General features: G+C 54.1%; 3 protein-coding genes across 6 annotated transcripts in view; 2 read left to right on the top strand and 1 right to left on the bottom strand.

Moving 5' to 3' along the window:
• The window catches only part of MICALL1 (MICAL like 1), a 22,522-nt gene extending 16,890 nt beyond the window's left edge, over positions 1-5,632 (top strand). For 3 of the 4 annotated variants that reach the window (XM_086753136.1, XM_086753120.1, XM_086753143.1), the window contains 9 exons: positions 547-932; positions 1,267-1,745; positions 2,224-2,358; positions 2,668-2,794; positions 3,151-3,241; positions 3,623-3,696; positions 4,035-4,149; positions 4,477-4,523; positions 4,836-5,632. In XM_086753136.1, coding sequence (XP_086609262.1) covers positions 547-932; positions 1,267-1,745; positions 2,224-2,358; positions 2,668-2,794; positions 3,151-3,241; positions 3,623-3,696; positions 4,035-4,149; positions 4,477-4,523; positions 4,836-4,957 — 1,576 coding nt within the window. In that variant the 3' untranslated portion in view covers positions 4,958-5,632. The remainder of the gene's footprint in view (positions 1-546; positions 933-1,266; positions 1,746-2,223; positions 2,359-2,667; positions 2,795-3,150; positions 3,242-3,622; positions 3,697-4,034; positions 4,150-4,476; positions 4,524-4,835) is intronic. The other variant, XM_086753128.1, reaches the window with a different exon arrangement.
• C1H22orf23 (chromosome 1 C22orf23 homolog) lies at positions 5,629-10,855 on the bottom strand. The gene is made up of 6 exons (XM_086753161.1): positions 10,595-10,855; positions 10,319-10,381; positions 9,776-9,952; positions 9,163-9,297; positions 8,049-8,149; positions 5,629-7,736 (listed from the first exon to the last, which is right to left on the bottom strand). The coding sequence occupies exons 1-6, from the start codon at positions 10,761-10,763 to the stop codon at positions 7,632-7,634; spliced, it is 750 nt and encodes a 249-aa protein (XP_086609287.1). The 5' UTR covers positions 10,764-10,855; the 3' UTR covers positions 5,629-7,631.
• On the top strand, positions 10,811-14,377 carry POLR2F (RNA polymerase II, I and III subunit F). The gene is made up of 5 exons (XM_086753174.1): positions 10,811-10,923; positions 11,062-11,131; positions 11,301-11,431; positions 13,033-13,104; positions 14,190-14,377. The coding sequence occupies exons 1-5, from the start codon at positions 10,904-10,906 to the stop codon at positions 14,278-14,280; spliced, it is 384 nt and encodes a 127-aa protein (XP_086609300.1). The 5' UTR covers positions 10,811-10,903; the 3' UTR covers positions 14,281-14,377.

The raw sequence follows: 14,377 nt of genomic DNA, 5'->3' as shown, positions 1-14,377 counted from the left end.
CATGCAGCAAGTGGTGGCCACTTTCCTGAGGAGCAGTGATTCACTGAGCTGTGGTCCACGCTTGCGGTGGGCTGTGCCCCTAGAGGAACAGCGGCACTTTCCGCTGCAGGAGTTAGCGAGTATAGTCGGATGATAAGGTGACAGACAGCCCTCTGAAATGTAGGAAGGGAGTGTGACCACAGAGAGCAGGTATCTGATCTCAGCTTCCCATCCGTTTTCAGCCTGAGGAGAAGAGCTGGGTATAGGAATGGTGTTAGGGAGGGAAGAACAGCTGTGCCCATAAAGCTGAGTCTTTAGCACTGCTGTAATATTCAGAAGCCAAAATGCTGACCCCAGCAGGCAACTCAGGCAGGCTGTAGGTTTGCTCACAGAGGATGAGACACTTTGTGTCTGGGGAGGGCTAGGGCCACCCTTGAATGAGAAAGCTGCTTCTGCATGGGAGACATCCTGTTCCATCCGTCCTTTCCCCTGAGGGCTGAGTCCTTCTCCTGTGCCTCACCATCCCAGCTCGTCTCTGCTCTTCCATGACTCTTTCTCTTCTCCCAGTGCTGGAACTGCTGCGAGAGCCAAGGACCCGCCATGGATGGCCTTAGTGCAAGCAGAGCCCAAGAAGAAGCCAGCTCCCCCTCCTCCTCCAGGCAGCAGCCATGAGACTCCAAGTAGGACTTCGGAGGAGGAGGATGGAGAGGAGGTGGGGAAAGCCAGGAGTGAGGAGAGCAGGTCTGATGCCACAGACCCCAAACCATACAACCCCTTTGAGGAGGAGGACGAGGAGGAAGAGGAGAGTGCTGCCGCCCAAAAGAGCATGCCTGAGCAAGAGCAGAGTGAGACTGCTGCCAAGCCTCTCCACCCTTGGTATGGCATCACTCCCACCAGCAGCCCAAAGGCGAAGAAGCGGCCAGCTCCACGAGCCCCCAGTGCTTCCCTGCTAGGTGAGCCTCCCCCCGACTCTCTTATCCCTCCTCTGCAACCCCTGTGCGGCCCCTTGGAGGCTCCCCCTTCCCAGGGCACCTCTGCCCTGGGCAGGCCAGGCCTTTATGCAGTGATGGTTGTGCAGGGACTTGTGCAACCCACATCCACTCTGCCCACTGAAGCACAGCGTTTGCAGGCAAGACCTTTGCACTGGAGGGTCCCTTCTGTCTTTTCTGAAGACAGACAGACACTGGTTCCCTTTGCACTCACCCCTGCCCCCAGTATATACGACTTTCTGCTTCTCTCCTGGCTGGCCCCCTCCTTTCCAGCCTGAGCTCTCCCTTTGCTTTGCAGCCCACCACCCCATCTCCAGGCTGTCACATTCTGAGCCATCATCCTCAACCCCATCTCCAGCCCTCAGCCTCGAGAGCATCAACTCTGAGAGTTCAGCCAAAGTGCTGGGTGACACCGATGAGGCCTCATTGCCCAAAAGCTCCTCCGAGCCCACTGTCCACACGCCGACAGCCACCAAGACCTCTAGCACTGATGTGCCTCTGGCCAGCATCTCCTCCAGCGAAAGCCCTGCTGCCCCAGCCAGCCTCTCCACCAACTCCTCCTTCTCCTCCTCCAGCGAGCTGGCCAGCTTCAGCGGGGAGGCGCAGCCCACCACCCCACATGCCAGCAGGAGCGTCTCCACCGGCAGCTTGAAGACCAGCCCCAGCCGACTGCCCCCCAAGCCTCCTGCTGGGGCTAGCCCTACACCCATCCTCATGGCTTCAGATGGGGGTTCTGGGAGCCCTAAGACCCCCTCCTCGCCCAAGCCACAGCTGAAGGTGAGATAGTGACTTTCCTCCCATCCAAATCAGACATTTTTCTTCCCAGTCCATCACTCAGTCACAGTGGAGACCATGAATCCAGGCTTGCCCTTTAGATTTGGTGTGTGACCCCCTGGAAGCAAGCCTCAGGCATGTGCTCCTTAAATGGTGGCTCTGCTCATACTCTGCTTGCCCCATGTGCTAGAGAAGAGGCAGGATGTCGTGTGCTCAGAGCAAATAGAAAAGGAACCATGAAGGAAAATAGTTCAGCATGCTTGTTAGAAGCTGGGGAACTGATGCCGAATAGGAGCATGGCTGTTTTTTTTGTCTCATGGCTGGGCTGTTGGTGGAGATCCATGCTGTGTTCCTCTTCTAGGAGGGTGTGGGCCAGGACAAACCCTAGGACTGCCCTGTCTGCTCACTCCCAGCTGTTGGGATGCTATATCCCTTCCCTTTCCCAGATCCTCACCTATCTCCTTTTGTCCTGCTGCTCCAGTCTTCCTGCAAAGAGAACCCCTTCAACCGGAAGCCATCTCCTGCTGCCTCTCCCTCTGCAAAGAAACCTCCCAAGGGCTCCAAGCCAGTGCGTCCTCCTGCACCGGGTCACGGCTTCCCACTGATCAAACGCAAGGTAAAAGGGCTCTGAGGAGCAGGGGAGCAAAAGCCAGCTCTGTACTATCCCCCAGGGTCATAGCTGATGCATGTGTGGGTAGGGGTTGCACAGGTGACTGTGGCTGGGGAGGATGCTGTCTAGGCTAGACCCCGTTGATGGCAGCACTGTGGTCTCCCTTTGCTCCAGAGAGCAGCAGGGATTTCAGATCCACGCTTAGGTGGAGCGTTCTGTTGTCCTCCCACCCCTTTTAGTGTTGATCAGTCTTAGAGTTACCCCTGGAAACTGGAGGTTGATGGTAATGGAAGTCCCTGCCTTGTGGTTTGGCAGGTGCAGACAGATCAGTACATCCCTGAGGAAGACATCTATGGGGAGATGGATGCCATCGAGCACCAGCTGGACCAGCTGGAGCACCGTGGAGTGGCCTTGGAGCAAAAACTTCGCAGTGCTGAGAATGGTATGCAGGGTGGGCTGTCTGGGTGTGGGGCAGGATGGACCCTAGGGCTGCCCTATGTTCAGCCAAGGAGTCAGCAGTGGTGACTTAGTCCCTGTTGATGCTGGGGTTGGAAGAGCACAAGGGGCTGTGCTGGGCTTCAAGGATGGTCACAGCCATACAGCCTGGACATGGAGATGTCCCTAGAGTGGAAACAAATGGGACAAGAGATGAGGTCTCTCTGGGGCTCAGGAACAGGCTGAGGTCAGGTTGAATCTGGCCCAGTGCCCCTCTCCTGGCTTGGCAGAGCCTGTCCTGCTGCAGAGTGATGGGGTCCTGCAGGGCTGGGGATGTTTCTGAATTGTCCCTTTGCTTGGCAGACAGCCCTGAGGACAGCCTGCTCGTGGACTGGTTCAAACTCATCCACGAGAAGCACGTGCTGGTGCGCCACGAATCAGAGCTCATCTACATGTAAGTGTGCGCAAGTGTGTGGGGAGGCACTGATGCTCTTGCGAGGAGCTCTGTCTCAGCTCTCCCGAAACTGGGCTTCCAGGGGAGAGCTGGACATGGCCTCCTTGGCTGGAGAAAGGAGGGAAAGAGGGTGAGTGTGTGTCCAAACACACTCAGAACTGACCCACTGCAAGTCACCAGAGCCCCTGCAGCATGTCCTCCAGGAAGGCCTTGAGCAGCCAGTGCTGATCCCCGCTGGCGCTCAGCTCCCTGTCCTTTTGGCTGGACAGGATAAGACCAGCATCTCGGTGGTTCTTTCCAAGCTCACCCAATACTTTGGGACAATGTTCTGCCTCTCTGGAGCCTTGCAGTGGTTCCTGGCAGTGCCCTCTTCCCTTGCAGCTTCAAGCAGCAGAACCTGGAGCAGCGGCAGTCGGACGTAGAGTATGAACTGCGTTGCCTCCTCAACAAGCCAGGTAACGCATGGCTCTGGGTGCAGTTACATCCGTTTCCCCCCTGGGCTTCATCCCTGCTCCGTCTTGGTGGGTCTCAGGCAGAGGGACGAATCTTTAGGGCTGTCGTGCTGTGCCCCATCTCATTGCATGCCCCAGTCTTGTGCAGGGATGTCCTTCTTTTGTCCCCATGGGATGCCACCTGCAGAGCTCTCCCTCCACAGCACCGCTAGCCCAGCTGGCCCTGCAGTATGGCAGGGTAGCAGGGGATCGTGCCAGGGGATCTCTGCCCCACAGCTCTGAATTTCAGAGCTCCTTCCGCCATTTAATTCCCTGTTCTTCCTCGGGGTTTGGCTGGGTAGAGAAGGACTGGACTGACGAGGACCGAGGGAGGGAGAAGGTGCTGATGCAGGAGCTGGTGACCATCATTGAGCAGAGGAACGCCATTGTGAACTGCCTGGACGAGGACCGGCAGAGGTGAGTGGGGTGGGCTGGGGGAGAGGGGAAAAGTGTAGCCTGTCTGACTCAGTGCCACATGAGCAGCTCGTGGGGGTGTCCCAAGATGTCCCTGTGGCTGACGTCTTTCCCAGGCTTCTCAATTCTTGTCTATTTGAGTGCCTTGTGTGGGAAAGATGGGGCAGTACTTGCAGCACATGGGATTTATCCTGCTGGGAGCAAATGCTCAGAAGACAGTGATGGATATGCCCCTCCATGGCTTATTAGTAGGAGGTTCTCTAGCCTTAAACAATACAGCAGCTGTTTTCAGGGCTGAATTGCTGACCTATTTCCCATTCTTTCTTTCAGAGAAGAGGAGGAGGATAAAATGTTGGAAGCCATGATTAAAAGGAAAGGTAAGAAACAGTCGGGAAGATTTTTTTGAGCGATGGTTTCCCTGCTGACCCCAGTGAGGGGCAGCATAAGCCGTTCATGAAACCGTGTGCAGAAGCAGAGATTGAATCTATTCTGTGTAGACTCTGGAGACTTTCCTGTAAGGCTGTTAATGTTTGGGGCACAGTTCTGCTGCACACCGCTCTTACCACAGAGAGAAGTGTGCATACAGTGGAGGGCTTTGATTCATGGCTCTCACCCTTGCCTCTGTTGTCGTGCATGTGTGTGTACAATCGTGGGCATCCCGCAGTAACAACCTCCCTTTGCAACCCCAGAATTTCACAAGGAGGCGGAGACCGAGAGCAAGAAGAAAGGCAAGTTCAAACCCATGAAGGTGCTTAAGCTGCTGGGCAACAAGCATGACTCCAAGAGCAAATCACCCAAGGAGAAAAGCTAGAGAAGGGCAACACCAGCAGTGGGAGGGATCTGCTGCCCGACTGCCCTGGCTTCCCTGCAGCTGGCTGGGATGCCTGCCAGGAATGGGGGGGCTTGTCTCTCTCCACTCCCCTCGCCTCTCCCCCCGCTCCCTCCCCAGCCACCGGAGCTGCTGCCCCGGAGAGACGCCAGCCCTCTGCCCGGAGTAGGGAAGTCCAACCAAAGCGCTCCTCTTCCCGAGGCTGTGGAGGAGCCTGACCGTCCCCTCTGTGAAGCCTTGCTAACAAGGTGAGGAGAAGATGGATTTGCTTTTCGGATATGTTAGCCCATTGGTGTTCTTGTTATTAACTGAGAAGCAAGCCAAGGAGTTTGGTGTTTGCGGGAAAACTTGCACTAACTGCCCCCCGTCCCTTCTCCCGCTCTAACTGTGACACTTCCACGTGCCTCTGACCTCTGCCAGGAGGGGACTGGGCCTGCCTGTCCCTCCCTGCCCACCCATTCTTTTCTCCTTCCTGTCCCATTTTTAACTTTGGGAGAAAAATCTGGCATTAGAATCGAGATTCTTTGGGTTTTACTGGGCCTAAACTAAAATGTTAAGAAAACACGCTTGCATCACAAGGCTCTAGAGCCATAGCCAAAAAAATAACTGGTGCCCTATTTATTTTGAGCTGTCCCCTCCCTCGAGCGCCAGGGCTGAGAGGACCCAAGGGGATGGTGTACAGATGCTAGGACATAGCTCACGCGCCCTACTCAGGACATCTTACCCCCCCACTGCTGCTAAGCACCGCTGACTCCGCTGCCTTCAGTGGGAGGAGGAACGTTCCTTTTCCAGGCAAGGGCAGAAAAGCTCAAGACTGACTCAGTGCCGGCAAGGGGCACTAAGCTTGTGCCCCTGCTCACCAGTGCCGCCCTTGAGCAGCTGGGGAGAGGCACGGGCACAACTGACCTTTACCCGGCTTCATCTGTGTATACTTTTAAAAGTGTGCAGGGGCTGGCTGGTTATTTTTTACACTTCCTTTACTAGATGAATTCAAACTCGCCCTAAAACTTTTTAAACCCCTTATTTTATTTGTCGTGTGTGTGTGCGTGTGTGTACATTGGAGGAGGGACTGGGGGGGTGGTGTTCTTCCAACCATCCCTTCTTCCTTCCATTTTTGTTTCCTGCCTTCTCCTCCGAGGCGAGGAGCTATTTATTGAATTGTTGGATCAGTCTGAATTAGAGTTTCATGGGTGTTTGGTCAGTCAGCTGTTCGTCATGCCTTCTCATGAGCAAATTAGACGCAATCAGCCCCCAGCAAACTGCTGCAGTCCCTTCTAAAAACCAAACAGGCTTTAGCCAAAATGCTCTCAGAGCAGTGCCTTGCAAGGTGGCTGGCATAGCATTCTGGAAAAGGGATCCTCGTTTCCCAAAACCTGAGGGACCCAAAGCCCCTCCTCCATCCCAGCGTGGCTCCCATGGCTGGCAGGTGGCAAACTCAGCCCCAGGCTGGTGACGCCATCTCGCTCTTGCCATACCCCAGCAGGCTGATGAGGGGAGGGGAGATCCCAAAGCACAAGTCTTCTCCGAGGAGAAACAAATCCACTTTAAAGCCTGTTGTCACGTCAGTGTTGCCAAAGGCCATCGGGATCGCTGCAGCCTGACACCCCTTGGCCTCGCGCCCGGTCTGAACTCTGATTTGTAAATTATACTGTACTAACTCCGTGACTTCCATTCACCTGAACAGAAATAAAAGAAACATTGGATTTAAAAACCGGTTGCGGCTTAGGTTTCCGATTCCTTTGTGCACTTGCTCTGTCCCGGGGACAGGGCATGCTGCCTGGCTTCGGGGAGTGGCTGAGAAGAGTATTGCTAAGAAGCAGATGATGGGATCTTAAGGAAACTGGGAGGCGGACTTTATGCTGGATTTGCGCAAGAATAACAGGGCATCGGGCTTCAGCCTGCTGGAGGACAGAGGTGGGGTTATGCGTGAGGTGAGCAAGCAGCCATTTCCAGGCTCTGTGGGAGACCGGTGGCTGTGCTGCATACCATGCTTTCAGGAACCAAAAAACCACAGTAAGACCGCAGCAAAGAGCAGCAGGCGCTGGACTGAAATCCCCTCTCCCTCCTCAGCGCAGCTGTCTTCCTGGTCGCCTGCCCAGTTCAGCTGTCGCTGAGAAGTTTGCTGATGCACACAACTGCTGACCTGCAGCAATGCCGGAGGCTCGTGTTTGCGCAAGGCCGCGTGGCTGCATCTTCCTCCCCGCCGTCTGCCAGCACAACCATTCCCAGAGTTGTGGGGACAGGAGTGGGTCGTAAATGTGGGTGGCAACACGCATGTTAGGGTTGTGCTGTCACAGGAAACCTCCACCTCTGGGTGGATGGAAAGGAAGGACATTTTTATCTATGGATTGCTGTACTCTGAGGCATTGCATAGGCAAAAAGAGGTTCTGCTTTGTTGTGTTTTGGTAGCTGCTGCTGTGTGTTTTCATCTCTTTAATATTGTTGAGCAAGAAGGGATCCAGTGCGTGGGTAGGATTTTACAACAGCTTGCTTCTGTTACCAGTCAGGTACAAATTGCTCCTGCCTTCTGGCTGTAGGCAACAGGCGGTGCTGGTCCCTCTTCAGGCACAGGCACAGACCAGCCCTTCAGACTCCGATGCTGAGAGTCTGGGAAGAAGAGGTGGGAACAAATTGCACTTGTGTTTTTCCCCTTGGCCTAGTCGTGGGGATCAGATTTGTTCCCAGCAGGGAAGTCTTTTGTTGTGCTCTCTCTCATTTCCTCACATCTCTTCTTGTCGATGATCTCCATCTCACGCATTTTCTGCACAGGACAAAGGGGAAGTGCTGAGCAGGGAGAAAGCTGACAGCTTTTTTTTTTTCCCCCATTTTTTGTCAACCCTAAGAACAAATGTTCTGTTTCCCTGATTAAGTTACATGCAGAGGTGGAAAGAAAGGCTGGAAACTTCTGTCCCCCATTCCCCAATTCACGCCTGTCCCGTGCTGTGAAGGGGAACACTCAGTCCTCTGCCCCCTTCCCCGCTCAGGTATCAGAGCAGACTCCGCTTTAAGGTTTCTGATGTTAGGGCTTCCCTCCACGCACTGTATGGCCAGTGCCGCCAGGACCCTCACGTACCTGTGAGATTTCAGTGAGGACAATCCTTTGATACTTCTTGCCCTGTCCCAGAGCTTCCATCTCTGCCAGGAACTCCTTCCTCTCCTGAATTTCATTCACCACTGATGGATAAGAGAAAACACTGTGGATTCAGACAAAAAGCAAGAAAACACGTTTCTGTCTCAATCTGAACCCCCGATTTCCTAGCTCTGCTTGAACAGCAGTCCCACCAGGGGAAGGGTGATGTCTGCTGTGACACTCGTCTTGCTCGTGTCATCAAAATACCTCAGTAGTCCCTTACGCAAGGGGAAACGTCCCTCCTGCCCAGCTTCTCACTGCTCCCCATCTTGCAGGAGTAGTAACTTCCTAGGTTTTTTTTTGTACAGACAATTCTCTGCTGCTTGTGGGCAATTTAACCAGTCTGTGGATGGAGACAGAACCTGCTTAAAGCCACTGAGGTTCACGTGGGTATTTCAGATGCGTCAAGGACAACGCTCAGCTTGCGACACGTTTTGGAGCACGCATGAAGCCAGGGACCAAAGCACCCTTTCTATACACGTTACTCTAGCATCGCCCATCTTTGTGCTGCCTGGCTAGCGAAGGGCTGGGGTCTACACGCACGTTGAAGATTCAAGCACAGAGAGGTATTAGGCAGAGTTTGCCATCGCAGAGTACTCTGTAGGCCAAAGTCTACCCCTGGTTAAAATTCTGCACCACATTTAAGCTTTGCTAGCATAACTGCTCTGATCTTGGAGTGAAAGAAAACAGAGCCCAAACCACGGTCAGGCTGGCAAGCGTCCTGGTCTATGTTGAGTTATGTGGGCTGGAAAAAGGACCCGCAGTACCTGGGCTTCCTGCCCAGGTCGCCCTGCACGTTCCCCAGGGTGTTCCCTTGCCAGTGGAGTTCATTTTGTGTGGGCAGCCCAGGGAGCTTGAATCTGCCAGCAAACCGCTGTGAGGACGGCTGGATCACAGCATCACAGCAGCGAGGCCTTTCTCTTGGAAACTGGGCTTTGTGCCTCCTTCCGCAACAGGCTTCAGGTTACCGGCAACACAGCCTGCCACCCCAGCCCTTGGAGGGAGCCGGCTTTCCAGGCTTCCCGCCTGCCTTCCTCCAGGGTACGTAAAGACATACGTTCTTCAAACCGGTCAGGCTCAGGTATCTCCTCTTCCTTTGTCTGAACCAGGGTTTGCTTCGTGTTGTGCTCCACCACATCCTTCCCTGTTGCTAAGATGTTTTGGAGCCTTCGCTTCTCCTTTTCCAAATCTCCTGTGAATGTCAAAGGGAAAAAAATTATTATCAGCCTGTATCCTCAGGGAGGAGCCCGGCCACACCACTTCCCTGCTAATGATGCCAGAGGAAGTGTGAACATTAACAGCCCAGCTCCAGACTGAACTGCGCAAGCACCACACAGGTGCACCAGAGGTGAACATCCAACCAAACTGACATCAGAGGTTTGATTCACATTTATAACCTGGAAAACTATGCAGTGCTCCTTTCTTACAGAAGGGCTGTGCGAGTCCCTGTCACCTAACGTGCCCCTAGCCAGCCGGCAGAAGTCAGCGAGCGCTTACGGCAGATGTTTCCTCAGAGATCCCTCTTTAAAGCATCTTTGAAGACAGAAAATATGAGGATGAAGAGCAGTTAAGAAGCTCCCTGCTGATACTGACGTTGCAGGCAGGGGATGAGCGTAAGGGAGAGGGACTGGCTGCCATCATTTATGTGTTAGCGATGTTTACCGACTTACGCCTTGCCTGTGGCTTGAATTTCTCTCGGGCGTAGGCGTCCCCTGCCTGGCAGACCTTGGCAGGTCGGAGATGTGGTTTAGCCAGAAACTTGCTTGGCTGACAAACTGGTGGGGAGAAAGCAGGTGCTGGCTCTTTGCTGGATGCAGGGTGGCAGTGGACGGGCAGGGTATCTCCTCCTGGAAGAAAACCCAAAAATAATGGTCAGTCGGACAGAGGAGCCTGGATGGATGGCTGCTGCCAGCAGCAGATCTGCCTGTTGATCCACTGTGGCACCTCGGGTGCCACAGATGTCATCCCCTGGTTGTTGACACAAGACAGGCCGTGGTTCCAGTGACGCCATTGCGTCTTGTTCCCCAGATGACCCCTGGGGACACCTCGGCCCCGTACGTCCCCACGTGTCAGCAGCCACCACGCTGCTGTTTCGGAGCGCTCTCCCACCCAAACAGGCTGCGGGCGAACAGCGAGCGGCGAAAGCTCTTCATCTCCACACAGCAGCCGGGCGGGAGAGCGAGAGGGCCGCGTTTCGCGCCGCCGCTGCTCACGTTTCACGCAGTCCATCAGGTATCGCCTCTGCAAACGCGTCAGCTTCGACTCCTCCATCATCACTGGAAAACAGGACGCAGGGGGTGAAGACGGTGGCTCAGGAGGGGGCCACCAGCGCTGGGCCCGCCCGGTTCCCCTGCTCCCGCCCCGGGGGATCCCCGGTGGGACACTTCACGGGGGGTGGGGGGGCAGCGGGACAGGCCGGATCCCGGCGGTGCGCGGGGAACGAGGAGGCCGAGCAGCCGGGCCCAGCGCCAGCCCCGCTCCGCCGTTACCTCTCAGCAGCTCCCGGGTGCCCGGGCTGTACCGGGCTGGCCCGGTAGCGCGACCACCGCCGCTGCCTCCCGCCACCAGCGCCGCCGAGGTCCCGCCGCGGCCCGGTGCGCCCCCGGGCTCGGCCATCGCCGGCGCTGACGTCACGCCGCGGCGCTCCGGCGTCTCCATAGCGACGAGCGGCGCCCCCGGGAGGGAACCGAGGGGCGCCCGGCGGCGCGTCTCCCTGGCAACGGCGCCGTGGGTCACTTCCGGCAGCACCCGGAAGTGATTTCTACTTCCGCCGGGCAGGAAGACGACGGGAAGGCAGCATGTCTGACAACGAGGACAAGTGAGAGCGGGGTCGGCCTGGGGGTGGGAGGGGAGGGCGAGGCAGTGGCGTAGCGCGCCCCGGGTCGGGGGGCAGCCCGTGGCGGGGGCGGTCTGTACCGGCCCGGCGTGGCCCACGACGCGCGTGTCCCTCCCGCAGCTTTGACGGGGACGACTTCGACGATGTGGAGGAGGATGAAGGCCTGGAGGACCTGGAGAACGCGGAGGAGGTGGGTGTCCCGCGGGCCGCCGCGCCGGCCGGCCCAGGCAAGGCTCTGCCGGTACCGCGGGCCCGCGTCGCTGGTCGGCGGGGCTGGGGAGGCCGCGGGGGCTCTGCCAGCTCCATGAGGCCTCGGTGGTGGGCGCAGCTGAGCTGGGGCTCTGGTTTGCTTTCCCCAGGAGGGACAGGAGAACGTGGAAATCCTCCCCTCGGGTGAGCGGCAGCAGGCAAACCAGAAGCGGATCACCACCCCCTACATGACCAAATATGAGAGAGCCAGAGTCCTGGGCACTCGCGCCCTCCAGATTGCGTGAGTATCTCACTCCGTATCCTGAGGGTTGCTGCAGCTTCTCCCTTCCCTGTGAAAACTGCTTTCCTACTTCCTTAAAAACTCCTGGATCTCGTGTAATCCCTTACATGACTGCTGAGCTTGCAGGTCACCATCTTGGTGAACACTGAAGCGCAGGACCTTGGAGCTCTTCGTTGCATGTGAAGAGTCTGTATCTCTCGTGGGCTGAGACTCTGATACCTGTGCCTAGAGAGTGGGGCATTCAGCAGCTGCAGTAAACTTTCTGAGGTCACAGGCAAAATGAGTAGGGAATGTGACAAGCTGGTCCTGGTTTCTGGGTTTCATAAGGGAGCCAGTGTGGTCTGGGAAGCTCAGAACTGGTTTGCAAAAGCCAATGTTGGAGGGAACGATGCTCCAGAACATCTTCAGTTGATACCAGAGGGCTGTAGGAGTTGAGAACAGAGTAACCAACCTGAAATCTGTTTTAAGTGCGGTTGCATTGTGGCAAGCTTTAAGTTTTTTTAGAGTATTTGGAATAGTAAGGCCTCATTTATAATAGGTAATAACATTTAAGTGCTATTTTAAGTGCTGTTTAAGGTTGACTGCTCTCAACTTCGTCCATTTACTTACCTAGACTTATTTTAATAATATGTATCAAAAAGTTTAGTGCTTTTTGAAAAAACTGCCTTGTGAGTGAGATTATTGGACAGTGGCAAGGTTTGTCTGAAAGCACATCTGTTTTTCGTCTTGGTTGTATTCACCCTCAAAATGATGCCTTTCCTCTGCATCATTTAGAAGCTCGTAGGTGGTGATCAGATCTTTCCTTAGTCATCACTTTGCAAAACTATTCTTTGCACAGTCTTCACTCTGAAGCTATTTTTTGCACATTCTTTCAGCTGGTGGAAGGCCAGAAAAATGGGGGAGACAAGATGGGCCAGTGCCAGGCCTTTAATGCAGAACACCCCGGCGCCTGGTTCTGCTTCACCTATGTATTCTGCCTTTGGTGCTGAACCTAGGCCAGCAGCAGCCCCCAGTGGCCTTGTCCACGTATAACGTGAGCTTTCTTTGCTGCCGCTGTCTAGTGGGCAGATATCATGACCTGTGTTTGCTCTGCTGTTACAGCCCTCTGCAAAATGCTTAATTTTTTTTTATTCCTGGAGGTAGAGTGCATTGTAAATCCAGCCCCTCACTTTCCCCCAAACAAAGCCTGGAAGGTGTGAGTAACTCACGACGTAAGATATGTGCTGGATTTGTAGGAGGCATGCTCATTTTACAGTGTTTCCACCCTCTTCAGTGAATTAATTTTAGAACCACTCTTTTCCTCACATTTACGTACAGCAGAGGGTGACTAGAACAGTGTGGATCTGGCCAGCCCTTCAGCACCAGCTGGTCAGCAGAGGCTGAGGGATGGGTCAACAAGAACAAGTAAAAGTTCAGTCCATAACCACTTGGAGAAAGTTGCTTCCTGAAGGGCATAAGAGAGCAAATCAGATTTGCCAAGGTGGCGTCCCACCCTCCTGCTTTGCTGGCCGTAGTCTGGGTGACATGGGTAGGCACGCGCTTGGCTGTCCCTCTTCCCTCTCTGTGCGTTTGCTCAAGTGATTGTTGATGTTCTGTCCCAGGATGTGTGCCCCTGTGATGGTGGAGTTGGAAGGAGAGACAGACCCCTTGCTGATTGCCATGAAAGAACTCAAGTAAGTCCCAGACTTTGGTGGGGAGTGTATTGATTTCCATAAAGCCAGCAGTGCTCTCCTCGTCCCAGCATTTAGCAGCTTATTCCAAGACAACTTTGTCTTCACTCAGTAACAGTGAGCACTACAGTTGCCTTCCCCTCTTTCACCTTGAGACTTCTCCACTGCTGCTCTCTCCCATCCTAGTTGCTCGTGCCAAGTGTTGATGGTTAGTGATCAGGAGTGCTCTGACCTCTTTGACTTCGAAGTCCAAGTGTTCTTTATTTCTGTGAGGGGAACCCAAGATCCTCATCTTTCTGGAATTCTTGGCATGAGGGAGCTGCTTGGCTACTGGAAAAACAATAGCCCTGAATGTGATCATTAAAGAAATTTAAAGTCTGATATGGTTGAAACCTGATGCCCTGGTTAGATTCCAGACTGTCTGATTACATTCTGCTGACTTAAATCGACTTCCATTAAGTTAAATTGTGCTCAGCATTTTCTTGCTTTCTAATTGGAAGCACTGTTAGCAGGTGCTGTGCTCCGCCCCAGCTGTACCAGATGTTGGTACCTGAATAGTGCCTATTTCAAATAGCCTCCTTAAAATGTCACTGATATTCTCAGGGTGCAGAATACTCTTCAAGTGTCAATTTGTTGTGAAGGCTCTCAGAATTCTGCCACTTTTGTAGTATCTTGTGGGGAAAACTCTTCCATCAAGCAAAAAGTGGATTTGTTCTTCAAATCCCTTGATCTTTTTTTTTTTTCTTCCCCTGCACCCCCCCCCCCCATATGTATGTTAGGTGCTTGGTGTTGTCTCATAGTGAGTTCAGATCACAGGGTGCAATTCCTGCAGTAGCAGCGGAGAGCTGACCTTCTGTAGGTCTGTGGTTGTTTCAAATCTAAGGGTGCTCAGTGCTTTGCACCTACAAAAGAGAAGGTTCTTGGGATTTGCCTCTACTGTATAGTACCAAATCACTGATGCTACACAGATCTCTCAGTTAAACCTGATGAGCTTACTGAAGCCACTAAGCTCTGCAGTTCCCATTGCCTGCTGCAGTGGCACAGCGAAAGCTCTGGCATTTCTGCTCACCTCTCTGTTCTCCCTTCAGAGCACGCAAGATCCCCATAATCATCCGTCGTTACCTACCGGACGGGAGCTATGAAGACTGGGGTGTGGATGAGTTAATTATCACAGACTGATCAGCCTCCAGCCAATATTTTGGTTCTTTCCTTCTCCAGAGATGTTTCTATTTTTGTTGATTTTTGTGTAAATAAATTATAAACCTCTCCATTTTAA

This window comes from Chlamydotis macqueenii, chromosome 1, assembly GCF_036417535.1.
Source record: "Chlamydotis macqueenii isolate bChlMac1 chromosome 1, bChlMac1.mat, whole genome shotgun sequence".
Taxonomy (NCBI): Eukaryota; Metazoa; Chordata; class Aves; order Otidiformes; family Otididae; genus Chlamydotis; species Chlamydotis macqueenii.
This window is presented reverse-complemented; position numbering and strand designations above follow the sequence as displayed.